The sequence below is a fragment of the Electrophorus electricus genome, chromosome 22 (genome assembly GCF_041902795.1).
Source record: "Electrophorus electricus isolate QZ-2024a chromosome 22, ASM4190279v1, whole genome shotgun sequence".
Classification (NCBI taxonomy): Eukaryota; Metazoa; Chordata; class Actinopteri; order Gymnotiformes; family Gymnotidae; genus Electrophorus; species Electrophorus electricus.
Genome location: NC_137518.1, coordinates 15,693,874 through 15,720,269, shown reverse-complemented (window position 1 = coordinate 15,720,269; position 26,396 = coordinate 15,693,874). Strand labels below are relative to the sequence as shown.

General features: G+C 42.9%; 1 protein-coding gene across 3 annotated transcripts; it reads left to right on the top strand.

Annotated features, from left to right (window-relative positions):
• The first annotated feature begins 277 nt into the window (after nt 1–277).
• Nucleotides 278–25,735, top strand: cntn2 (contactin 2). Of its 3 annotated transcripts, XM_081705370.1 has the most exons (25): nt 278–585; nt 678–785; nt 1,320–1,339; nt 8,452–8,554; nt 10,572–10,713; nt 11,346–11,521; nt 11,672–11,767; nt 11,863–12,075; nt 12,466–12,568; nt 12,711–12,892; nt 13,714–13,850; nt 14,898–15,027; nt 15,350–15,500; nt 15,845–15,972; nt 17,056–17,231; nt 17,715–17,835; nt 18,567–18,725; nt 18,963–19,112; nt 19,586–19,656; nt 19,737–19,971; nt 20,278–20,393; nt 21,030–21,216; nt 21,622–21,734; nt 22,316–22,484; nt 22,649–25,735. In XM_081705370.1, the coding sequence occupies exons 4-25, from the start codon at nt 8,497–8,499 to the stop codon at nt 22,759–22,761; spliced, it is 3,126 nt and encodes a 1,041-aa protein (XP_081561496.1). In that variant the 5' UTR covers nt 278–585; nt 678–785; nt 1,320–1,339; nt 8,452–8,496; the 3' UTR covers nt 22,762–25,735. The 3 variants fall into 3 exon arrangements, with proteins under 3 accessions (XP_081561496.1, XP_035376461.1, XP_026884217.2); XM_035520568.2 differs by lacking the exon at nt 678–785; XM_027028416.3 differs by lacking the exons at nt 678–785; nt 1,320–1,339.
• The last annotated feature ends 661 nt before the right edge of the window (nt 25,736–26,396 follow it).

Genomic DNA, 26,396 nt, shown 5'->3' with positions numbered 1-26,396 from the left:
GTATGGCTTGTGTGTTAATTAGGTTTTAAACAAATGGTGTCAAGAGATTTTCATTAAGTGTGAAGGGGGGGTGGGGGGGGGTGGGACGGGTGTACACTCCAACCCCCACACTGAAGAAAACTGCTCCTGTTCTGAGACAATACACTGTGCGGGTGTCTGATAACAAAAGAGAGGTGCATTTTCATAGCTATTGTAGCTCTGTCCTTATTATTCCATGTGACGAGAGAGTGGAGACACAGAGCGAGGGAGGGGCTGATGTTCAGCCAGGAGAAGGTGGATTGGTGCAGGGTTAGCGCGAGGGAAATGATAGGAGGGGGATGCTTTAGACTGTGAAAGGAGTGAGCGAGAGAAACCGAGCGTATCCCAATAAAGACATATCTTCTTGTGACTGTCGGCTTCTGCCTGACCAACAGAGTACTGTTAGGAGAAGACTCGGTCCGGTCCCTTTATTACAGGGCGTTAGATGCGGGCAGCATCAGTCACCCCCTTGCGCATGATCGGCAGACTACGCATCCCCTCTGCCGGGAGTCAACACAGCATCGCCGAACGAGGAGGAACGACTGCGATCGCATCCTAATTATTAAGGTAGGAGCACGCTTTCAAAATAACGCCTAAAGCCGAGCAATTTGTTGTCTCGGTTACAGACACATTTTTTTTGCACCTCGACCTGTTTTTAGAGGTAAAATAGGACGATGCGCCCCGATCTACACGCTGTTTCGAAAAATACAGAAAGGTCCCACATCCAGCTACAGCAACTGATTGCGCAATAGGTTCCTCGGGCTAAGGTATATTCTATATGTATTTGCAAAATAAACATAACCTAGCTACAACCCAAATACTTTAAAACGGAAATGACAGTTTCGTCGGACAGCTATTATATACATTGGGTTTACGCAGCTGCCGGCGAATAAGAAGCTCGTGTAGTTTTCCTTCCCTTGTCACTGAGAGGAAACAGCTCTCCTAAATATAACCGTCGCCCAGATTTTTGCCCAGGGCGAGAGGAGAGATAACTATGCTGCTGGAACAGCACTCTAAAACACAGGTGCGATCGCTGCCTTATGCGCCTTAAAAGCACTTATGATGGTGACTAATGTAAACGTGTAAAAATGCTGCCAGTTTTCAACGGCACTTGCCGTAATTACTAATTATAAAGCATCCCCTCCTTTGACTTCTGTTTTGGGAAAGATATTTAAAGGGTAATTACGAGCTTTATCAGCCATATCATTCATATTATATGTGAAAGTTGCATACACAGACAATGGAGTAATGTTGGAAGGAATGTACACCCATTTAGCTCTTTTTTTTTTTTCTCTCCATAGCATCCATCATTGGAGGCGAGGTAATGGGCTGAAGTTTGACTGCTTAGTTCTAATTGTATAGGATGAAAGTATGACTGCCGCACTTCTGAGAGATTTACTGATAACACTCAGATTTAGAGATGGAGAATGCCTTTCATTCTTTAGCATAGACGGTAACTGGTTATAGTAATGCTGTCTTGTTCAGCATAGAACAGTGTGCTTTTTGTTCAGAAATTTCAAATGACATTAGTTTAGTGGCAATCATCTGCAATTTAGTCATTCTAAAACTGCCATCATTTTAGCCCAGTTCACCAACAATATGTTCATACATAATTCAGTCAAGTTGCTACTTGAATTATTCTTTGCAATATAATTTTATGATTTCATGGTCTTTGTGTATGCTCCATTTAAATCTGACCTTTTCTGAGTATCCAGCCCGGTTTGCCTCTCGTAAAGCTGTCTTAAACATCACAACAATGGGCAAAGCTAACAGACTTCGGGGACCAAACACTCCCACAGAAACTGCCACCTCAAAAGTGCCAGTGAACAGCACCTCTTTGTACTTAAACCCTAATTCCTAACAGTATCTGCAGAATCCCCCCAAGTGCAGTAAAGGGGCGACTGAGTCAGGAATCACGTAAGCAAGCTGAGGTGGTGTCACACATCACTGGTAACAGGCTTTGGGACTGGATGTACACTGAAGGTGTTTGGGGAGTTGGCACGCCTATGGTGTCAGCAGCACTGACAATGGTAACACTGGCCACAGTCAAGCAAATCAAAACCCAGTGAAGCAGGATCAGAAAGCCCAGTGTGACCTGCTAATGCTGACTACATCTGGCCAGGGGTCAGGAGCTACAGCGGTCCATGTGCTCAGGTGTTTCAGCAGAACTGAAGACGAAGCGCTTATTTGGGGGGTGGCAGTGTGAACGTGAGGGAGAGCAGAGGAAAAAGAAAGAAGGCTGGGAGCCAAACGACAGCCCAAGGACGAGCGTGCCGGTCTTTGCTAGCCAGATGCTTGGAGAGACATTGTGCTGGAGATAATTTAGTCGAGCTTCAGGTTCGTCCATGGAGTTGCCTATGACCTGGAAGTATATACAAAATAATGCATTCAATTATAAATTGATGCATGTAAATATCAAATTAAGCATGTAAATACTGCCTCATGCCTCTCGGGAAAAGGGCATGTATATGATTAAACATTCCTCACATTCATGTGTTTTCCAAAACAGGCAGAGCTTGGAGAGTGTTTTTGGGGAGACTGAGGGGTTTGAAGCTGAGGATGTGCCCTTCTGAGGGTTTAGCGTTGTTTATGCTCTGTCTTTTCTTCAGATCTACTGAGTTTCTTTCTAAATGGATGTACTATGGTTCTCTTTGTCACTATAAGGCTGTGGAGACCAGCTCAGATCTACTGCCCTGCAGAGGTTAACTCCAACACAATTGACTCTAATATTCACACGCTGCTCAGGGGTTTGATTAACTGGAACAGGTGTTAGATTAGGGTTGGAACTAAACTCCGCAAGGTAGTAAATCTCCACTGCCAGACGTGGGAACCCCTGAAAAAAGATGTGTATCTGTGTAAAGTGTGCATATATAACTAACTACTGGTTCAAGACAAGTACATTTCCAAATTCCTTTATGTAATATATTTCTCTGTTAGGATTGTATCAGTTTTTTTACATGTCAGTCAAATCTCACTGCATGTTTACTGGGGTTGACTGACATCATCTAGCTGTATAAATGTGCTTCAGATGAATAACAGTGATATCAGTTTGGTTCGAACCTTTTTGGCAGCTTGTCAGACACTCTCATTTCTTGCCAGCTTTATTGATTGTTCCTACCTGGCCCACTCTGATACAGTCTTGACTCCTGACTTTCATACAAGAGGGAATGGACCAATCCTATGAGGAAGGGTGTCACCGGGGTTCTAGAGGATGAGCAAATCAGGAATCCCAGTGGAGCATAGTTTTGTTTCCTGGGAAAAGGGAAGTGTATCACACCTGGCAGATCATATCTGCCTCAGCGTTTTGTAAATCTTTAAAAATTATTCCATCTTTTGCAAATATGTATTCCTATTCCATCATATCTAAGAGCTCTTTAAGGAGCAACTGAGAGCCTCATACTATTTTGTATAATAAGCTGCTCATTTAAAGAACTGAGAGTCTGCAGTGATGTGGGACAGAATTACCTGATGTTTGCTGGTAGAGCATTCTGTCTAGTCGCTGAAAAATGACCTTGTCCAAAGGCTTCAAGTCCATACAAGACAGCTAGAATCATGCACTTACTGCAGTGAGTCAGTGAACTGTTTGCAGATTTTAATAACATCTTCATCCTAAGAGCAGACTTACTTAACCTTAACCAAAATACATCTGGATCAACAGTGCCTCAGGGAACATTATTTACTACATCATTTGGTGGCAAGGCCACCAATAAATAAGTCTGACCAAAGAGTGCAAGTCACTTTGGATGGTCAGATGTCAGAAGGCCATATATGTCTGTGTCCAGGGTCAAAAGATCAAGGGTCTCTACATCTACCATGTCATGTAGCTCCAACTTAGATATGAGTAACAACAAGAAAGGGTGTTGTTGTGTGTACGGGTGGAGGTAGGGGCAGAAGAGAGCAGGAGGTTCCTTCATCTTTACTGCAGAGTGTTTCAGGACAGACGAGGCTCTGTTTATGTCTGGTAGCTGGAACGACACAGACACAGAGCCTCCTTTGTCTTCCTGGAACGACACAGACGCTGCGCTTGTCGCCGAGACCGTAGCCTGTTCGCTGTGACATCACTGTGCATGTTTATCGCTCCCATCACGCGTGCAGCTGTCGGTGGATCTGGCATCATTTGGTGCTCAATGGACCTCATCACAGTGGGTGGGTATCAATGAGGAGTGAGAGCCCCGTCACTCAGAGCAGACTGGGAATGTAAAAAAACATCAAAAAGGGTTAAAGGGTATGTGTGTGACCTTGGATTTCAGGGTCCCTGTCCAGTGCTCTGCTGATCAGAGAGAAATGCATGAGAGGACGTTGATGGATGAAATACAGCTGTGTCTTGTATATATGGATTTTGAGCTGTATGACTTATCAAGGAGTGAAGCACAAAAATCCATGAAAACACACAAAAAAAACCAATCAAAGCCTTTGCAGAAAGAACAGAACTGTTCTAGTAGCTTAAAAAGAGGAGGAGAAAGAAAAATGGTATTATGGTACTATTCCTGTGAAATGTCACCACAATGCAAGGGTGTCCTCTCCTTGAAAGAGGGAGCTTAACATTACCCTCTATCAGGAGTCCACCACATTCCTGGTACTCAGCACTCACACACTGTCATGTTGATGTGTCAGACACGGACTGGCTCTTGAACCTCTGCGAGGGCATTTGACTCTCAGAGGTCGCATGCCCTCCTACGCTCCCTCTCACCAGTTTCAGCCGTGCGCTTTTGACTCCTGTGGCCAGACAAACACCATCTTGCACACCATCTGCTTGGTATGGGGGGGGGGGGGGGTAGCGGGGAGGGCATGCCATTATGTGCACAGGCACGAGTCATCACAGCCAGAGCAAGCGGCACGGTCCTGAGCAGGAGCTGTCTGCTGTGGTCTCGCTGTGTTCTCTGTGCATGCAGAATGCATCTCAGAGGCACATCAGCTCATGAGGTGGACTAAGAACTCATGTGGTGATATCGCTTGTCAATGAATTGTTGGTGACAGGTGTCCCACTTCAACATACTAGGGTCAAATACTTTTTCATTGTTGCAACAATTAACTTTCAGTTAAGAATTCTAATATAAAGTGCAAGCACTGTTGCTATTTCCAGTTCAATTTGCTTTAGTGCAATCTTAAGAAACGCATAATAACAAGTGGGTATTGTTCGATTTTGCTGTTTCTCTCTGAGCTGTACTTGGGGAACCACTGGAAACACATACAAAGTGCAGTCACAGGAAAGGTCACGCATTGTGATGGTATGTGAAATCTGATCCATTCGAGCCACAGAGGATGACTGGTTTCCATCTTCCGCAGAGGTCAGGATAAAACGGGTGCACTCAGCGCTGCTTCTCCTCCCAGAGCTGTCTAAGTCGCTGAGCATTTTAAAAACTCTCTTTAAGCTCCTTTCTCCACGGAAATGCCAGCAATTAGTCGGATATCACTTTATTACTTTTTATCCAAATTCTCCTTGCTGTGAATCATGTTAGTAGAGATGGTGCAGCTAAGTGTAGCTAAAGATTTAATCTAATTTCTGCTCCAGTGTGTGGCAACATGGTGGAATATTGATGAAGGCACTGATAAGTAATGGATGAGTGGACAGTATATTTATTTGATTTTCAGTTAGCAGTGTGGAGTTAGTTTGCCTCTGTATGCTGGTCTAATGGCAGGACATATGACCTTGCCCCATATGGAGATAATAGCAGCAGAATCCATGGGAGAAAATAAATGCCATTTCATTACATAAGGTTAGAATTATTGACCCCCGGAGTAATAGTCACGTTTTCTGACAACTGGTCTAACCTCCACCTCATTAGCATGAGACATAGCTTGTGGCTGGAATATGAAGTACCAGAGGGGTTAACCGAGACCTGCTGAGAGGCTTAGAGAGGCACGGAGGAGAATGGTCACTATCTTGTGAAAGTGGGACTATTAGAGCCTGCATAAGAACACTCTGTGCACCTTGCTTGTAAACAGATTGATCTGTCAATCATTATTCAAAGAATATCATTTGTATTGTCTGAAGATTAAGATGATTAGGATCTTGTTCTAAAAAGGTGGCACCTGCCTGTCGCAGCCCATTACAGACTGTTTTTTAAATGTCAGTCATGCTTTCCAGTTCTGCTTTAACTTAATGTCATGCTTTGAATCGCACAAACCGAGCCTAACTACTCAAATAAGTTCTAATGAAAATGGGGGTTTGCAGATGTGATTTGACATGTTCTTCACTGATGTACGAAAATGGCAAATTTGCATTTCAAATCGTTTTTTAAATAGCCAGTGGAGCCGGCTCGTCACTGTGTCCAAGCACACAGTGCAGCAAGCACCTGGGTAAATGCTGAAGCATGACTACCCATTACCCTTAAAGCGTGTTGTCATCGCTCCTCCACTGTTTTCTCGAAAAGACTATCATGTGGGTTACGCGGGTTTATAAAACCTGGAGACAGTGATAGGGTTTATAAGAAGTTGATCACAAGTGGTATGGACAGGTGACGTGTAATATAAGAGAACTAGGATCCCATCTTCTCTTCTTATATTGTATATGAGGCCATGCACGAATATGCTTTTTATCAGATGCATTTGTAGCAGTTTTTAAATTTATTTGGCAAAGAAGATGTTCTTTGCCTTGGTAGATCATAATTGTGATTCCTCTCACAACTGCATCGTAAACACTATTCCAAGCAGGGACTGCATGTTTGTACAGGGACTAGATTGTCGCTGACACTGGCAAGCTAGTTTTGAGATCACGGCGAGACTGGCTGATGTTCTTGAGCAAGAGGCTATTCAATGGACTGCTTAGTTTAATGGACTTGTCTTTCCACATCTGCAGTGGCCCTGCTGATTTTAAGCAGGGGGTACAGGCAGGGGATTGGTAGAGACCTCAGAACTGGAAGACATGTTGCTCGAGCAAAAACTCCCTACACAATGAGGTTTTTTTGTTTTTCTGGGTGAGAACTGGCCTAATCTCATCCAGAGTCCAGGACCACATGGACCACCTGCTGGATAGGCAGTGAGCCATCAGCAGAGGGCAGCACTGAGAATCTCATCGCTTCAGCCAGAGAATGACTTTTTATAAGGGGAAAGATGAAGTGATGAGAAACGTAGAGAAAGTAATACAGAGTTTGGAATGACTGGGAATGATTAGGAATGACTGGGAACATCTACGTTTGCGTGTGTGTGTGTGTGTGTGTGTGTGTGTGTGTGTGTGTGTGTGTGTGTGTGTGTGTGTGTGTGTGTGTGTGCTAAAAGAAAGAAATGCTATTGATTTAATTGTGAATTTGCCATACTGCAATCAAATGTAAGCAAAGCATAGAAGCCTCTTTGGTTTCTTGTTCCTCAACCCAACTATATACAAGAAGACAAATTCAGTGTTCATACTGAGCACCAACTTAGGTCAGCAGACACAAATCTAGCCAATTAATTCTATGAAAACCTGTCCTGCTGCTAAGGGGGAAGCTGGAAGTGTTGCCACATCTTCAAACAGATGCCAAGAAAGCAAGCTTTTGATCCAGTCAGGCAGCAGCCAGCCTTCAGAACGCTTCTTCTAGGTGTAATTCAAGAATCTAGGGCTAATACTGTTGCTCTTCCTCACTTGAGCAGCTGTAAGTGACTGTTGGGCGTTGATCTGAGCACCACTCCTGTGAAGAGCACATGACAAGTAGAGGTGTATATTTACACTTTATCAACTGACTTACCACAATCCACAGTCCACAGTGAAGCGCTTTGTGCCATGAAAGGATGTTTTTCAGGCCAGGAAAGATGTGTGAATGCCAATTACAGGTCCAGGAAGGGGTTCTGCTGTGCTGTTGAGAGATATCACTCCACAAACTCTGTACACATACTGGGAGGACCTGATTGAGATCAGTGTAGCACTCTATTACTGAGTGCAGCCCAGCCAATTACCCAGAGCTATTTTGGAGAGGCTTCTTCCAGATGTGGACTCCTGTCTTAATAGCTCCTACCATCGAGTAGCAGGTGACAAATTAGTGGGAGGAAACAGGAAATAGAGGGAATGTCGGGTAGCTGAAGCTATGGGTTTGAGGTCAGAATATGATGTCAGAGCTCATTTGAGTATGTAAGGCTTAAACACTTGAGATGGCTGTTGGGAAACTTCCCGGAGCTGCTGTTTCAACGGCTCTATCAATAAGAGAAGGTTGGAAGGGGAGCACAGAGGAACACGTATGTTATTTTTCAAAAATGTGTGGACCAAAGGAGCAGAGCCATTTCGGGAGCTGCTCATGCTGCAAGCCTGCACACGCAGACACTCTTCCACACGTCTTTATTACCTACCCTCTTTCTTCCAGACATTTTCACTCATAACCAGCCAGGTTCTCACCTATTTAAAGACTTCATTTGCTGTTCTGATCTCTGTTAGCTGAATGGCAGGACCTGGCTGACAAGAGCACCAAAGTGCAGAGTTATTAGCAGTGAGTGAGTGACCCTGACTATCATGTCGCTCTACAGGTACCAGCAGGGCGTCTCTCACCTGGGTGTGACTGTGGAAGGAGGATGAGGTTTCTTTTGATTCTGCTAGCTCTCAACTCCCTGGAGCCCTGCCTTGCAGCTGGTAAGCAACCCCGGCCCCCTGCGGCCTCTGTTCTGTGACCCCTGCCCTTTCCTCGCACTGCCTGTTGCCAGTGAGATGTAGGAAGTCAAAGTGATGACGGGGCATTAGTCTGGTAAGCACGTTTGTATGCGTGTCGAGGAGGCTAGAATCTACATAAATCACTGATTGTGTTTTAGGTTAGTGAGTGGAAATGATTGGATTGTCTTGAGAGACATTTTCATGAGTTCTTTTCTTGGGATTGAAATAATTCACCATTAAAGGTTAATGAAAAGTCAATGCTGCCCTTTATTGCAATTAAACATGCCATTGCAGATGTAGGCTCCATTGCAGAAGCAGTCGCAAACCATTGCCTCACTAAATTTCTAACTGACAATTTTGGATGCATTTTGCATGAATGAGAAATGATATGATTGCTTACGGATTAGATTAGTGTCTAAAGGCATGAATATCTTTAGAAACAAAAGGTTCTCCATCAAGTCTCTTCATCAAGCAAGCAAAACTAATGACAGTGATTCAGCTAGCAGTGCTGAGAAGTCACTGTGTCTCACTCATTTCCTCTACTGTGTTTATAATGTGCATTAGTGGAGTATAACCACACAGAACATTTAATGCTGCCTCAGGCAAGAGCTGATGCACTGGGGGTTGCAGCTCCTGAGGAAGGTGAGTGTGAACAGGGAAGCGTTCATGCTGGAATTCAGTTATAGGATGAACCACAAGCAGCGACTAACTCGGGGAACTGGCCGATCAGGAGCAATCTCTTCTCCTCTCCTCTCCTCTCCTCTCCTCTCCCCTCCTCTCCTCTCCTCTCTTCTCCTCTCCTCTCTCCCCCTCTCCTCTCCTCTCCTCTCCTCTCTCCCCCTCTCCTCTCCTCTCCTCTCCTCTCCTCTACTCTCCTCGCCTCTCTTTTCTCTGCTGTCCCAGATTCCAGTGGGCCTTGCAAGTAGACACGCACTTGCACACATGCACAAGCACACAAATTTACATGCTCACTCATGCTCTCACACACACACACATGCACACACACACACATACACACACACAGTCACGAAGTCTGAATTGTGGACTGTAAATTCATAATTCATGAAACAATGGCCACACCCGCAAATCATTAAATCCTTGTGCACAAACCTGCATCATAAACAGTTGCATAGTACCAATGCAAGCACATATTTGAAAATGTTCCAACACATACACACACATATACAATGCAGAAATCATAACCCCTTTCTGTAGTCAGATATACATTCTCTCATACGCCCCCCCCCCTTTTATAGCAACCCTTATAGTCTCAGTCTCTGACCCAGTTCACATTGCACTAGACGTTTTTGCTGCTACCTATAGAACAAATGCTCTGTCTGTGGATCTCTGCTTCTTCTTTCCTTGCCACAGTAGTTGAGTGAATTATATCTGATAGCATGTATCCCCGGAGGAGTACTCCAAATACCCCACCACCACCACCACTGTGTGCACATTCACCATCTCAGCTCCTCCATTTCTTGGCTTCCACCTGCTGTACAAATTAGATTCCATTCAACAATGCAGTGGCACAGAGGCACAGAGATCATGTCATTTGTAAATATGCTTCTGTAATCATGTTGGTTATATGGCCCAGTGTCTTGTGGAACACCTTTGAAATCATTGCTGTTGTTTATTTTCGTGTGATGCTTTAGTTCTACAGTATTTCTATTACAAAGTGAAAACTAGTGCTAAATTATGTGCATGCTAGTTATTGGAGACAGCCATACAATGTGTGCGGTTGGGACTGGATTAATGTAGACCACCAAAGACGTTCACTCACTGTTGGTAACGCTGCAGTATAATGGAAGCATATTGGTACAGAGTCAGCAGCTATTATTGCAGAAATATGTTGTATGCTCTTTAAATACAGGAAATTGCTTACCAGTCAGTGAGTCCACCTAGATGTACCTAGTGTCTACTTGGAATTAAATTACTTTTTGCTCTCTGTATGTGTGTGTTTGTGTGTTTGTGCGAATGTACTCACACGCACATGTCTTAGGTGGAGATGTGTGTGTATCGGGTCATGACAGTGGGCCAGTGTTTGAAGAGCAGCCCTCTAGCGTGATCTACCCAGAGGGGCTGCCTGAAGGAAAGGTCACCCTGAACTGCCAGGCTAGGGCCAGCCCGGCTGCTTCCTACAGGTAACACATCCTGGTTCCACCTACCACCTAGGAGCATATAATCCACTCAACAACAGATGATCCCAATAGACAAATATAAACTTTATGCCTTCCAGATGAGTTAAATGTATACCTATAGGGCACATTATTAGTTACCCCTGATTCATAAATGTTTTTAATATAGGGGTACATGTGGCCTATTTGGTACTGACCAGTTTCTGACCTGGAGAAGATTTGAACGCCCCATTATCCCTGATATGGTAATGACATGTTTGTAGGTGATGAACTATTACATATGAATTAGACACACCAGTGTGTGGAGTTTTTATACTTTGGTTAAGAGTGAAATAACCAGCCAGCAGAAACAAACCAGTGAAGAAGGGCAAAAAGCGTGATAAGCACAAACTGCACAGCAACAGATGGGCTGCAGACTATACCTGTACACCATCTATGTACACCCGCAAGGTGTTTCTGAAAGAAATGGCGTGTCTAATAAAGAGAGCATTGAATGGATGTGTTCAAGTATTTTAGAAAGTGGTGCTGCACTGTCTGAATTCCACACACAGAAACTACAAGTTTATACTCTATTTTCCAAGCAGTATTATTCAGGGAATCTGCTATGAACCTTCTCCTTTCTCTGCGGTTCGGTCCAGGTGGCGTGTGAATGGCACAGATGTGGTGACAGTAGAGGACTCCCACTACACAATGGTGGCCGGGAACCTTGTGATCAATAACCCCCAACATGGCCGTGATGCTGGCTCATACCAGTGCCTCGCCACCAATCGCTGCGGAACAATCCTGAGCCGTGCTGCTAACCTCAAATTTGGCTGTGAGTGACGCTCAGAGCTCCATTAGTCTCAGCCCTAGTGCCCTGGTGAAAGCTAAATTCTGCAGCTGTATTATGTTGGACTCAGCAACTTGTGTTAGCTGGCTGATGGTAAAATAAGTTGGACGTCTCATGATGGTTTGTCTCTTTTAGACCTCCATGACTTCCCTTCAGAAAGCAGGAGCCCTCAGACAGTTTATGAGGGCACCGGAACATTCCTCACTTGCCAAGTGCCAGCTCATTACCCAGGTAGTCTGGAGGCCACAGATGAGCCAGCAATTCTGGGCAACTTTGTATGCCAAGCAAGGAAAAATGACACCGCCTCACCTATCCTCTCTCGCCAGCTCTCTCCTACCGCTGGATCCTCAATGACTTCCCAAGCTTTGTCCAGCCGGATGGGGGTAGGTGGTTTGTCTCCCAGGTGACGGGCAACCTGTACCTAGCCAGCGCCAGAGCTAACGACACAGGCAATTATTTCTGCCTCACCACAATCAACATGGATATCAGCACCAAGAGTACCTTCAGCAAAGCTATCCAGCTGACAGTGCAGCCTGACGGTCAGTGCTAACCGCTAACCTTTAGCCCCTCATCTCTGTACAACTGCCTACGCATATATTCCTGGTTATACATAAAGTTTCATTGTGACAATGTCTTTGTTGAAAGTACAATATAAATTGAATTGAATTGAATCATATAAGATTACTCACTAGACAAACAGGAGCTTGGCACCCAGTTCATTTACAGCTTCTTTGTCTGTTTATCAGACACTATTGATATTCAATTTAGATTACATTTTCACTGGAGGTTACAAATATACCATGGTGTTTTTGCTTTTGGCATTTGGTACTTCAGTTTGCCTTCGGTGTTTGGTTTGCAGACGATATTTACGATGCCAAAAAGTTGCTTTTGTCCTTTTTATGTTCTTTTTTTTACCGTCTGATCTTTAGCTAACCCCAGGAAGTCAGCCCCAAACATCCGTGTGCGTTTCCCCTCTGAGACATACGCGTTGGCTGGCCACACCACACAGTTGGAGTGTTTCGCCTATGGCAAGTACGTGCTCTTGGTACAGAAAATAGGGCTCCCTGTGGAACTCGCATTCATCACCTCTACACCTGCAAAATGCTGTAAACACAATGCTGGCATGCAATCAAAGCTGTGCTTTCTATTTATCTTTGTCTTTCTCTTCCTCCAGTCCTACTCCCAAGTTGCGCTGGAGGAAAGTTGATGGGTTGCTGCCATCTAAGGTTGGAGGCACTGCAGATAGCCCCATTCTTGCCATTCCTGACTTGACCTTTGATGACGAGGGCATATATGAGTGTGAAGCCTACAGCTCAGAGGGTCGGGATACACACCAGGGCCGCATCTCTGTCCAAGGTAGACTTCAAACAATCTAATCCTAAATGTTCTGTTCCTAGTGGTCTCTAGTGTAACTGTTAGTAATAACAAGACTTCATGTAGCCGCAATAGATATAAACTAGCCTATAAAAATAACAGCATAATAGGGTTATGTGGACAAGGAAGAAGAGTCAGAAGATAACATTACTGTTGGAGAAAAAGCAGTGCTTAGTCTCTAAAAGGCCCACAATGCCAAGCAAAAGCTTGACTGAACTTAACAGAGGAAATGAGCCAAGCTAACTAGGAGAAATGCACGGCACAATGATGGTAGCACATTTCTATACACTAAGAAACTAAACAGAGACACAACTAAACTGAACTAACACATGTCCATAATTGACCTGTTCAGAAGTCATCAAACTTGGCGCATGGCATTTTGGGAATTTGTGCTCCTCTCCACTCTCCCAACTGCTCCTTAAGTTTAAAAAAAAAAAAAAAAGCTCACAAAAACTGAACAAACCTTACGTAAGTGCTGATCATTCTATAATTCTTACAATTCATTCATTTATTGGCCAACGAGTTATTGTTCTTTCCTTATTCAGCTGCGTTTAACACTTCAGTAGCGCTTGTTCCAATTGTTCGGATGAATGAGCCCTATTATTAAGAGTTCATAGAAACCCTTTGGTGTCGAAGTGGCAGACCGATTCACTCGATCCTGTTAATTAATGTTTGCACCATTCATAATGTGCGAGAATAAGTCTCCGCTGGCAGTTACAATGTGAATCACTTGGCCACAACCCAGACCACATTAACATCTTGGTGTAGCAATCATATGAATGTGTGTGTGTGTCCATGTCTAGCCCAGCCAGAGTGGCTCCAGGTGATGAGTGATTCAGAGGTTGAGATCAGTTCAGAACTGAACTGGAGGTGTGTAGCTGCAGGTAAACCGAGACCTATAATCCGCTGGCTTCGCAACGGACTGTCTCTAAGCACTCAGGTCAGCCACACGCACACACACACACACACACACACACAGACACACATAGTGGTAGAGAGTAACTGAATACCCTACATCATAAGCAATGGAGAAGCTAGATCAATGCGGGTGATCACAACACTCACATTGCTCACAAAAGACCCTCTGAACATTTTTGAAAGAACTGACCAGCATATTTCATTAAAAAAAATCTAAGTTAACAAAAATAATGAATCTATTAAAAAGGACATATACATGTGGATCTGAATTTGGCCTCTTTCAACCCCATCAAATACAGAAATGAAAAAGACATTGAATAATTAATTTGTGCTGCCCGGTTGTGCAAAGTGGTGCAAAGTAATATACACAGAATATACATATAATATTGTAGATATTTACTTCATATTTTCTATATATATATTTCATATATATTTCATATTATATATATATATATATATATATATATATATATATATATATATATATATATATATATATATATATATATATATATACTTTTAATATTCAAGAGTTGTTGAACCTGTTATAAAATTGCATATGTATGCATGTGTGTACACACACGCACACACACACACACACACACACACACACATATCCTGAGGTACCCATTACAACATGTGGTTCCAGCCTTATCACCTGTCCTGGGTGTTATCTCAAACAAACTTGCCACACGTGTAGCTGTGAGAGCTCTCACTGATAGGTGATTCTAAGCAAAAGGCAGTGCAGGCAGACGTATTTCTGAAGGTTTAGTCCTGCCTGGGAGCCTCTGCAGGGGGCCCCAGAGAGCAGGTGGCTGACAATGATAATGTCACACAGTGATATTACTGCCACCTCATGGACAGAGCTGTTACTGACGTACACACACACACACATATACACACACACACACACACACACACACACGGTCTGTCATTCACACACATACACAAATGCATGGTGCATACATACACACATACAGTAGTGTCCTGCGTAACACAGCCATTCTTTCTGGTTATATTGAGCATCTTTATTGAAATTGTATTGTGATGATTTTATGTCCTTGTGCAGGACCGTACGGAGGTGAACAATGGGCATCTGAAGATCAACAACCTGGCCCTGGAGGATTCTGGGATGTACCAATGCGTGGCCGAGAATAAACATGGAACCATTTACTCTAATGCAGAACTCAGGGTTCAAGGTGAGTAGAACCACATTCAACAAACACATTTTGCCAGAAAAAAACCTGATACTAACTTGTGTTATTTCACAATACTAATGAAGGTAATTCTCTCCACTCCACTACTACCTTCTGTTCTCTTGCTGTATCTACTGCAATGTCCAAATCCTGTTTCACCTACAGTCATACCACCACCCTGATTGTGGCTGTGTTTGTGGTTAAGTCTTCCTAAGACCTTCCTCCTTCCTCTGCTCATACTACGTGATTGTTCCTCTCCTCTCCTCTCCTCTCCTCTTCTCTCCTCTCCTCTCCTGCCTGTACTGGCTGGGTTATGCTCTCCCAGTCCAGGCTCCAGATTTTAGGCTGAACCCAGTACGGAAACTGGTCCCTGCAGCACGTGGGGGTCAGGTGAAGATGGAGTGCAAACCCCGTGCTGCACCCAAACCCACGCTCTTCTGGAGCCGAGGCACTGAGCTCCTCACCAACAGCAGCAGGTAACACACACCATCATCTCTCACAGTCTTCCTCCCTCTTTAAAGTGGTGTAAGAAGTGCATACTGTAAGGGAGAAATGGGAGCTAGACAATCACACTGTTAAAAAAATATTTAAAAAAAGCTCTCACACCAAAGAATTTCAGCTGATTTCATCATGTTTGGCAGTGTTGAAGTTTTTTTTCAAGATGGCCCAAACAACCCGACCTTGTTTTGCGCTCTCGGAATTCAATATAAAGATGAAAAGATGAAATAGTGATTGCAGCAGCTGGTTTCTTATGCTGGATCAGCCCCAAGCTGTGCACCTGCAGGTGCAAAGAAGTAAAGTATGATGTAATGGCATGCAGGGTAACAGTGACTTCAGACGGAGTTCTGTGGATCTACAACATCAGCAGGGCTGATGAAGGGAAATACACCTGCTTTGCTGAGAACTACCTAGGCAAAGCCAACAGCACCGGCCATCTTTCTGTAAGAGGTATGCCACCATAAACATTGAATTGAATGACTTGATAACAATGAATGGAATACATTGATAAACAAGTCAATATACCTGTATAAATTAAACTGTGAAAGTAGGCAAAACACACTGCAAACCTAAGCATTTCACTTTTATGCAACAGATGTAAATGTTAGTGAACATCTCTTTTGACACCCACCCAAAGAACCAAGAGCCTGTATGTTACATAAAAATATATATTTAAAAAAAAGTCTGCTTCTTGTTGTCGGACAGGGTCAGGCCAAAAGGACATCACGAGCTATGTCCTCTCTACTGAGACAGTGTAGGGAATATCCCCTGAAAAGACTCTATGGCTACATCCACTACATCTCATCTTTTTTATAGATGTCTGTCATACACTTTCCATCGCCATGTCAAGAAAGATTCCTCAGTTGAGGACTGGCTATGGAAAGAACAAATTTGTGAATCTAGCGTTACTGTCACACCATTCATGACCTTCGGTACTCCGATCAAAACTGACGTTATCCCAAAAGATCGCATAAGGCTGGTCTGGCTGTCCATGTCGCTGATGTCCCACTTCCACCGGTGCGCCTCTAACACTGCATGTCATCACTCACCTTCTCTTCAACACTCCTGTCCTCTCACCACTTCTTCCTCTTCCTTGATTTCTTGGCTGGGTGTTGAGCTCCTTTTTACCAAACATAGAGTGTTCCTGCGGTCTGTTTCACGCATGCACTCACTTTGCATAATAGGTCCCTCATTAGAAAAATGAGTCTGGAATTCAGATCACTTGTGTTTAGACAATGACAACTATGTGCGTTAACACTGAAGGTCCAGGGGTTCGGTGTTTTGAGTGGCTGTGCTTTCTGTTAGACAGCATGAGGCTGAGTGTGGTTTGTGGTAACACCTGGGTTTAGAGAAATGAGAATAGCGTTTAGCAAATTTGCAAAAATGCGTGTTTCATATTATGCAAAAAGAATGATCAGTATGGCAATTTTTCTGTAAAATTGTAATATACCTGTGATTCTTCTGCTTCTTTTCTAAATCTTGTATGGACACTGTACTCATCTTCCTCTGTTTTCTAATCACATCCACGCTTAGATGCTACCAAAATTACCCTGGCTCCGTCGAACGCTGACATCAACCAGGGAGAAAATGTTACCCTGCAGTGTCATGCATCACATGACCCAACCATGGATCTCACATTTACCTGGTCCCTCAATGGGGTTCTTCTGGACCTGGAGGAACCAAATAGACACTACCATCGCGTGGAGGGGGTAAACTGACTCTGCTCCCTCTTTCCATCACATAATTCCATAAAATCAATGCCATCAGCACAGAACACCCAGTGTTTCTGTTCTGTCTGGTGAAGTGTGGTGTTTTGCTCTAAATCAGAGACAATAGGCTTTGTTTGGTGAGAGTCAGCAAAGCTCCAGTTTCAATCATGAGCTGGCTTTGACTTTGTTGTGACAAATTGTTGTGAATTTCAGAAAAGGCTTCTTATTGTGAGATGATGATGTTTACTGTGAGTTTAGCAGGGTTAGTTGTTTCTTTTTCTGCGATAGGGTGTACTTCAAAATGAAATTGTTTTTCTACAGTTCCTATTCACTCTATTCTATATCAACAAATCTGTGGTTCTGCTAGGTATTAATATTTGAAGCATCCATAAATAAAAACAAAATTTTTTTGTCGAAAAGTGGAATTTTCATCCTACCCTAACGTTCTTTCCTCACTTTTTCATGGCTCGTCATCCTCCACAGAAAGAGACCATTGGCGACCTGGCCATTGTGAATGCCCAGCTGAGCCATGCAGGCACATACACGTGTTCGGCCCAGACGGTGGTGGACAGCGCAGTGGCGTCTGCCAGGCTGGTGGTGCGAGGTGAGGGGAGTTGGTGGAGGTGAGGGGAGGGACACAGATGGGGACCTCATTACAGGTCCATTACAGCTCAGGACAGAGGCAGGCCTCAGGCTCTGGCTGTTCCACTAGAGCGTTTCCTCTCAATTTAGCTCTGCTTGGTATTTCACATCCGAGGGAATTGGTCTGTTTCCATTGGCATAACAGGCATATAGGCATAACAAGTGGCATATGCTTCCGATAAGTAGACCAGCAAACTCTTTGACGCAGTTTATACTGCTTCTAAAAATACAGAGCAGCTCATGGAATCTTATGGACACTTTAAACCTCTGAGGGATGTGTTATGGCACGTTCATTCATTTGCTGAGTCTGAGTGGCTCTGGTGTGCGGTAAATTGCAGGGTGTATTCTGGACAATCGCCAGTAATGACAAAGTAGCTGTCATTTGCTCTCCCTCTTCCTCTCTATAAACTCTCTCTCCAAAACCACATGCTACCGTATCAAAATGTCAAAGTATATTTTCCACCAACTTGTGGTAATTAACCATATACCGTTTACAGCCAATGTGCCACATAATGATTTGGTACAGTGTCCAAAATATCTATTTGCTCATGATCTAACAGTACATACTAATAAAATGGTAATATAAGTGTATAGTAAGTAAAGCTTTTGTAGTATGTGTATAACTGATTAAGTATGTAGCATGTAATATGTGGTTTGGAACCTTAGTCTCTTTCTCTCCATTGCTGACTTTAGGACCTCCAGGGCCCCCTGGAGGTTTGGTGGTAAAGAGTGTGAATGAGACATCAGTGGAGCTCAGGTGGAGTCGTGGCTATGACAACCACAGTCCCATTGGGAAGTATGTCATCATGGGCCGGTCAGAGCACTCACATGACTGGAAGAGGATGAGGACAGGTGAGGCACACGTGTTCATTGCAGTACTCAGTGCAGCTGAGAACGCACTTCTGAATATGAGAAAGTTTGGCGGCAGCACATCTATCTTAAGCTGTCAAAAAAACAAAACATGAAATGTAATATATTTAACATTAGACTCTGCTGATGCCAGCTGCTGCTTTTAATTTGTGCACTGGAGACTGTTAGGTTCCATGACACTGTAACCAGATGGTGATTTATCATGCAATGCACATTAAGACCCCGCTAATATCGAGGGCAATGCTGAGTCCGCACGTGTGATTGACTTGCGGCCCTGGATGGACTACGAGTTCCAGGTCATCGCCAGCAACATTCTGGGCAGCGGGGAACCCAGCATGCCATCGCAGCCTGTCCGAACCAAACAAGCAGGTTAGGGGAACCCCCGCCCCAACTAATCCTGCTCTAACCAGACACCTCAAACCAGACTATGGCTTGTTTAGCCAGAGGGATTTTTCACTGTCCTCATGGTTTAGTACCAATACCAGACTTGGTTTCAAGACTAGGCTTAGTTTCAGTTCTAAAGTTCTAAACAGACCTTGCTATACTTTACTGTGTTCTTTAAAAGAATATTTGAGCATTTTTCAACCTAAACTCTATCTACCAAAAATCTCTTTTCTAAACATAAGGTTAAGTGCAGTTCCTTCAGTAAACATTTAGTAAACATTTAAAATATGTGATAATATGATGCAAATTTGTCAGTGTAGCATTACTGTCACACCATTCACGAACTTCAACACACCAGTGGAAACTAACACTAATGTCTTATGATAGGCACACAGTACATGAAAGAGTAGCTTTACCAAAGTTGTTTATACAGTATGACTTTGTGTCTGTTGTCCCAGCGCCTACAGTAGCACCCAGTGGCCTGGGTGGGGGAGGTGGAGACCGCAATGAGCTTATCATCACATGGACAGTAAGTGTGATCTTCTCACACACTTCACCGCTTTCACCTTGAGTTGTGTTCATATGGCCTTTCTTTCACTTTTTTTAAAGCCCATGGCAAGGGAATATCAGAACGGAGATGGCTTTGGCTACATACTGGCGTTCCAAAAGCTGGAAGCCCCGATGTGGATGATGGTGCGTGTGCCTGGTGTGGAGTCAACACGCTACGTCTACACTAACCAGAGCCTCTCGCCGTACTGCCCTTTCGAAGTCAAAATCAAAGCGTACAACCGGAAGGGCGAGGGCCCTTTCAGCCAGATAGCACTGGTCCACTCTGCAGAGGAGGGTACGACATGGAGCACAAACCTGTAACCAGCCTCATAAATATGCTGTACTGAAACACACTTAGAGGCTTACCCATATTTGTATATATTTGGACTATAACTATAATGGACTATAAACACCATTTACCTTGAAAGTAAAACCTGACTCTAAGCTATTCTCTCTTTTTTGGGTGGTCTTTCTAGTTCAATTTGACTAGCTGATTTTTACCACTAGAGCTCAGACCTAGAAGTGTTCAGGCAATCGCTCACTTGGCGTCCCAGTGTACACTCTTTTCTTCATCGTCTGTGTCTCTGTCCATCTGCACCAGAGCCCACAGTGTCCCCTCGCAGGATCAATGCCACGGCTCTGACGGCCTTCGATATCCAAGTCTCCTGGGAGCCCGTGCAGCACGTAAGCGCCAATGGCGTGTTGCGCGGTTATGAGGTTTGCACAGACCTTACCTTACTTACTCCTCACATTCAAATAGTTAAGCTTTGCAAACACCATCAACTGATAAGCACAGATGCAAAGAAGAAACAAAAGAACTGTGATTTATGCACAGGTCATGTTTTCATATAACCCCAGAACATGTTTCTTCTTAAGCTATTATCGAGCATTGGCTTTATTTATTTATTACAGCTGTTTTCTTTGATGTGTCACAATGTGTTTATCTGCATTGAGCAAGCTATATACTGCTACATTACTTAAAGTGAACTTTGTCTTGCATCATAAAATATCTGTGGATTCACTGAACAAAAACTGTAACTCATCTTTATTCAACCCTTTACTCTTTACTCATTCTGTACTTTATTGCCAGTAGAGAGATATTCCATTCCATTTTCATCACATTCACCCATTCAGAGTGCAACTTTAGCGACTTTGAAAATAAGGTGCAGAGGATAAGATATTAGATGGAAATGAAAAGCCTAGAGAAAGCTTTACCATTGCGTTTTCTTATCAATCTTAAAAACAATAAATGATTCTAAGCGATGTAGTATTGTTGGGATCTAGAGACACAGACATACACATCCATGTTTTTGATAACTACTGAGGTTGTGCTACTATTCTAATGGCATGTAGATCCGGTACTGGAGGCAGCACGAGAGAGAGGCAGCGGCAGACCGCGTCAGGACAGCAGGCCTAGAGAACATGGCGCGGGTGTCAGGCTTACGACCCAACACCCTCTACCATGTGACTGTTCTGGTGTATAACAGCGCAGGCACAGGGCCGCCCTCCCCCCGTACCACCGTCATTACAAAGAAACCCCGTAAGTTTTACTCTGGCCGTTGGTCCGGAGGTATAAAAGGTTTCTGGAACCTCTGATGTTGCCACTGTTGATTCTTAATTATCCAATTAAAGTCCTTTTTGTGCTAAAGTGGAAGCAAACATAAATACAAATCCCAGAGGCTATAGCAAGTCTGTAAAACCAGAGAGTGAATGTACTAGTCTCACTTAAGAGCCGGAACTAAAAAGAACCTTCTTTTGAGCTTAAAAGTGCTGAATGTTGGGAATTAGAAAAGTGGGATGAACTGTAAGTTCTTAGCTTTACCTGCCACGGATAATCATAAATGCTACTTTAATGTATTCATGATGTCTCATGGGAATGGCCTTGTTGTTGAGAAGAAAGTGAACACTGCATGACTTCACTTACTATGCATGGCCTCATGTTCAGCCCCTAACCGTCCTCCTGGAAACGTTTCGTGGAAGACAGATGGTTCCTGGGTGACTGTGCGATGGGACCACGTTAAATCTATGGACAATGAGTCTGCAGTACAGGGCTACAAAGTGAGTGACAGTCAGGGGCATGTGCATGTTGGATCATATGTTACGTGAAACATAACACGTGTAGAATATTTACTAACCCTAACCCTAGAGTCTTCTTTAACATTACTTCATAATTGTGACATGACGAGTTAGGTAACTTGAACTGGTAGTCTCATTTAATGAACTGGCAGTCTCATTTAATCAAAAGTGCATGAAACATGCCTTGTGATGAATTAGTTCACGTGTCAAATTTGTCTTTCATGACACATGACAGAATTAAGCAGCCATCAAAGCCTTTCAGACTGTGGTTTCTTCACTCATCACTACCTTTCTGTCTTATTTTATGCTCAGTGTTTCTTTAGAGTCTACCATGTTAGAACTCTCAGAGCAAACCACTTTCATGACTGATTCTGTGTATTAGACAGGCTTGAAAAGAAGCAAAGAAGTCCCCTTAATTGAGGCTTTGTGTCATAAACTAGAATTTTATCTGTGAACTTCATCTGTGCATGTATCAGATGAATATCATCAAGTTTTTATCCAGCTTCCAGTGTGACTATTTCTAACTGGAATGCTACACCTGTGGATTACCATTGTTGCTGTAGGTCCTGTACAAGCATGAGGGTCAGTCAGCCCTCAAAGTTCTGGACAAAGGCAAGACATCAGTCAACCTCCCCCTGCCCAAAGACAACGGCTACGTGTTTCTGGAGATCCGCTCTTGGGGAGAGGGAGGTGATGGGGCAGCTCACGAGATCATAGTATCTCGAGATTCAGGTATCAAAGTGTTCATGAACAGGAGAACAGAACAGACATTCTCAGTAGGATGCATTTAGGCCCGATGTTTCCAAGCCCCCTGATAGGTATATTTGTTTAGCATAGTCTACATGAGTGGAAAGGAAAGTTGGGTGGAGGTAATGCTGTTTCTGCTTCTTGCACAGGAACTGGAATGATGGTTCAGAAGAACAAGGCAGGCGTTCACCAATCACATGGCACCTACCACCTCCTGTCAGCTGCACTGGCTCTCACTCTGATTGGCCTATCGGTACTGTGATAAGCCGATGAAAAATGGTTCTCCCGCAAATACTGCACAGACATTGGCTGATTGCTTTCCAAGAGGGGTGGCACTTCTGGGCAGTGGGGGCTATGAGTGGGGAGACTGGGGTAGTTAAGTAGCTGGAGTAAACAAAATGGTGAATGAAAATGGTGAATGGTTTTATTCTTTTGTATAAAAAAACTTTTTTAACAATGACAACTGGTCATTGTGGAATGGATGAAGGACTGACTTGTGATTGTGTTGTAAACCTCGCCTTATGAAGAAGTTTTCTTTTTTGTCATTTCCTTGGAAATGGGCAATGATCATACAGTAGTTGGTACTAGGTTTCTCAAATTCAGCCATCATTTCAACATACACAGAGAGTTCAATAAGTCTGCTATTATTTTAAGATAGTGCTTGGATATGTTAATGGAGGTATTCCTACACCACACAAATGTAAAAATCAATTTCTAAGTTGATGCTACTGTATGGCAACATGAGGATCAAATCTAAATGAAGATCCAAATGAAAGTTTACCTTTTGATTGTTATGGTAAAAAAAAGTTTTGTGTGTGTGTGTGTTTGTGTGTGTGTGCACGTATGAGTGTGTGCAGGCATATGTGTGTGTGTATGTGGGTTTGCACCTGTGTGTGTGTGTGTGTGTGTGTGTGTGTACATGTGATTGTGTGCAGGCATGAGTGTGTGTGGGTGTGTGTGTGTGTATGTGTGTGTGTGTGTGTGTGTACATGTGATTGTGTGCAGGCATGAGTGTGTGTGTGTGGGTATGTGTGAGTGTGTGCAGGCATGAGTGTGTGTGTGTGTGTGTGTGTGTGTGTGTGTGTGTGTGTACATGTGATTGTGTGCAGGCATGAGTGTGTGTGTGTGTGTGTGTGTGTACGTGTGAGTGTGTGCAGGCCTGTGTGTGTGTGTATGTGGGTTTGCACCTGTGTATGTGTTGTGTGTGTGTGTGTGAAACACTGCAAAGCCCAAGCCTCAGCAGTATTTGTGTTCAGGTGCGATTGTGTGTAGATGATGCTTGCCATGCCAGTTCAAAAACAAAGGTTGATTATTAATATATGAGGTACAGATAAATGAGATACAGGAGCAAAACACAAAGTTATCATCTGTAGGGTTGTAAACCTGTAGTCATTATTGTGTGTTATCTTTGTCAGTGTGTGGTTAATCATTGTCCATAAATGAAACTTTTGCCATGAATCCTGTAAAAAGGTCAAGAAGGAAGATATCAACCAATGCAATGAGTTGCAGTGCACTGTGGTTAATCATCCCACCATGGTCATATGTAAGGCAGTGTTTTTGCCTGTCCTTTATACGCTATGTGCAGTATAGGGTTATACATGCATGGACTAGCTATGGTGAAAGATTCAGAGACAAGGTCCAAAATCCTTATGTTCTCGATTAGAATTTCTTGTTTATTAGTATGTGGAACAGCACATCATAGACCATGTTAGCATACCTTGCATTATCTAAGTGTCAGTGTGAATCCTTGACTCTCTCAGGCTATGTGTAGTAGGGAACCTCTCCAGGCCTTGTCTTGTCAAAACATCAAGACAATCTTCTGGCATTTGGATTGACATTGCAAATATGTCAAGTAATTATAATACACATATAGGTATGAGCTATGAAAACATTATAGAAAATTACAAATAGAAAATTACATGCAATATTGCATGTAATATTAGCTTAAAAAATGTGATTTTTCAACTGAATGAATTGTCAAAGCCTAATATATAATTTGCTTCAGTTCCTTCAAAAATTCATTATTTTTTTTTAAATTAAATACACATTTTAAAGTTTGTATTTACAAAACTTGACAGAACAGTACAGGTTAGTTCTTTTATCTGCCATTGACCCCGAAGGTGTGTTATACACACACACAGATACAAATGGTGTCTTGCATACACACACACACACACACACACACACACACACACACAAAAGGTTTGCCTTGCATACATGCAAACACACATGCACAGAGATGTATGAAATATACTCTGTTCATTTGAGGATCAGTATTGTACTGCTTATTGAACCATTTCACTTTTATTGTAACTTGTTTACCAATTGCCAAAATGATTTGGAATTCAAACTAAGACTCACAATACTGAAAGAATTTAGAAAAGGTTCAGCCACAAATAATTACAATCCATGTAAAGGAACACTGCCTGTTAGAAGATCAGCTGCACTGTAGAAATTCACCACACTCCCTAATACATTATACTCTCCACATCAATTATCTTGTCATAACATAGAAACCTGTAAAACAGGTGCACAGGTTTGGTCTATGTTGTTTGTTGGTGCTTCATTTATCCTCATTTTCCATGGGCGTTCATCTGAACACCACCCAATGCTTCCTTCTCCTGAGACTGACTGTACTTTGCTCATGATGCAAAATTCTTTACTGCTACACACCACCCATTTAATCGCCTCTACTGATCCGCAACATTGGATTCCAGCTTATTAACTGTTATTGTTCATGAGAAACCATCTGTAAGGCAACACCGAGCAAGTACTAAAACCATCAGAGGTTGGAAAATATTGTCTCTGATTCTGAAGACACTTTGTAATCCAGTATGATCATTTTGGTTCTCCAGGTCTTTGTAATCCATCTGATATGTACAATAAGTCTCATGTATAACCTTTGTATTGTCATAGCATTGCAAAGAGGCTGTCTTAATTGCTGTTCTAGGATCAATTTTGTCCAACCATAATCTGACATTTTACCATCCACCTGGTCTCAGATCAGGAAAAAGTGGCCTGTTTCCTCGAATGTGTTTCTTTTTCAAGGAATGATGTGTGTAAGGAGTCTTTTGACTGACTAGTTCAGTATTATCTTCTTGAGTCCGTTTGGGGGGTCTCTTTGAACTACCGCATACCCAAACCGTCAATGTTCAGTTGAGCATTTCCAATGTGAACTGAATGAACCTACTATATGGAACTTGTAAATATTCTTCAATAAACACCTTTTGATTGTATTTAAAGGAAGCATGTCTGTGTATTTTACATTCATATTCATTTGAGTCTACCACTAATATCCAACAGAAGTCCTAGGGATAGTGTGTCCTTACTGCAGAATAGCTTCTGGAGAAATCAATACTGAATTCAATATGAATATATTTATAAAGGTTCTTAAGATATTTCCTCTTGATCCATTTGCTCTGCCCCCTGCCCCCCATTAGTGTTTCAGTGAATTTAAAAAGAATGAATTCACTTAAACCCTTGACATTTTTAAATTTAACATTCATTTTACATTTTATGTCATGTCAACAGTTCTTTAGCAATAAGCCTTCTCCTTACTCCATGCCTAACAGCATCTACATGTGGAATGCAAAACTGTTACAAAACTGAACATATTAAAGGCAGGCCACAGTTTTCAAGGGTGGTAATGGTCTTCATGGCAATTCAGATGAACCCAAATAAATTCCTCTTGCAATAATTATTATATGTTTATGGTGCCTTTGAAAGGGTAGTAGTCTACCCTTTTGTAACAGATTCATCTCATCTTGAGATAGGGACACAGAACATCAAAATTCCACAACACCTAAAAAACCACTAAATATTTAAAGATGTCTAAAGATTTCTGAACTACTTGACCAGCATTTAGACTATGACTAAGCTTTTGGGCAGTGCAACAAT

Excerpts from the sequence above, each read along its gene's own strand:
- cntn2 (XM_027028416.3), top strand. The coding sequence starts at position 8,497 with ATGAGGTTTCTTTTGATTCTGCTAGCTCTCAACTCCCTGGAGCCCTGC. Across the intron at positions 12,569-12,710 it reads GAGTGTTTCGCCTATGGCAA|TCCTACTCCCAAGTTGCGCT; the intron begins GTACGTGCTCTT and ends CTCTTCCTCCAG. Across the intron at positions 17,232-17,714 it reads ACTACCATCGCGTGGAGGGG|AAAGAGACCATTGGCGACCT; the intron begins GTAAACTGACTC and ends CATCCTCCACAG.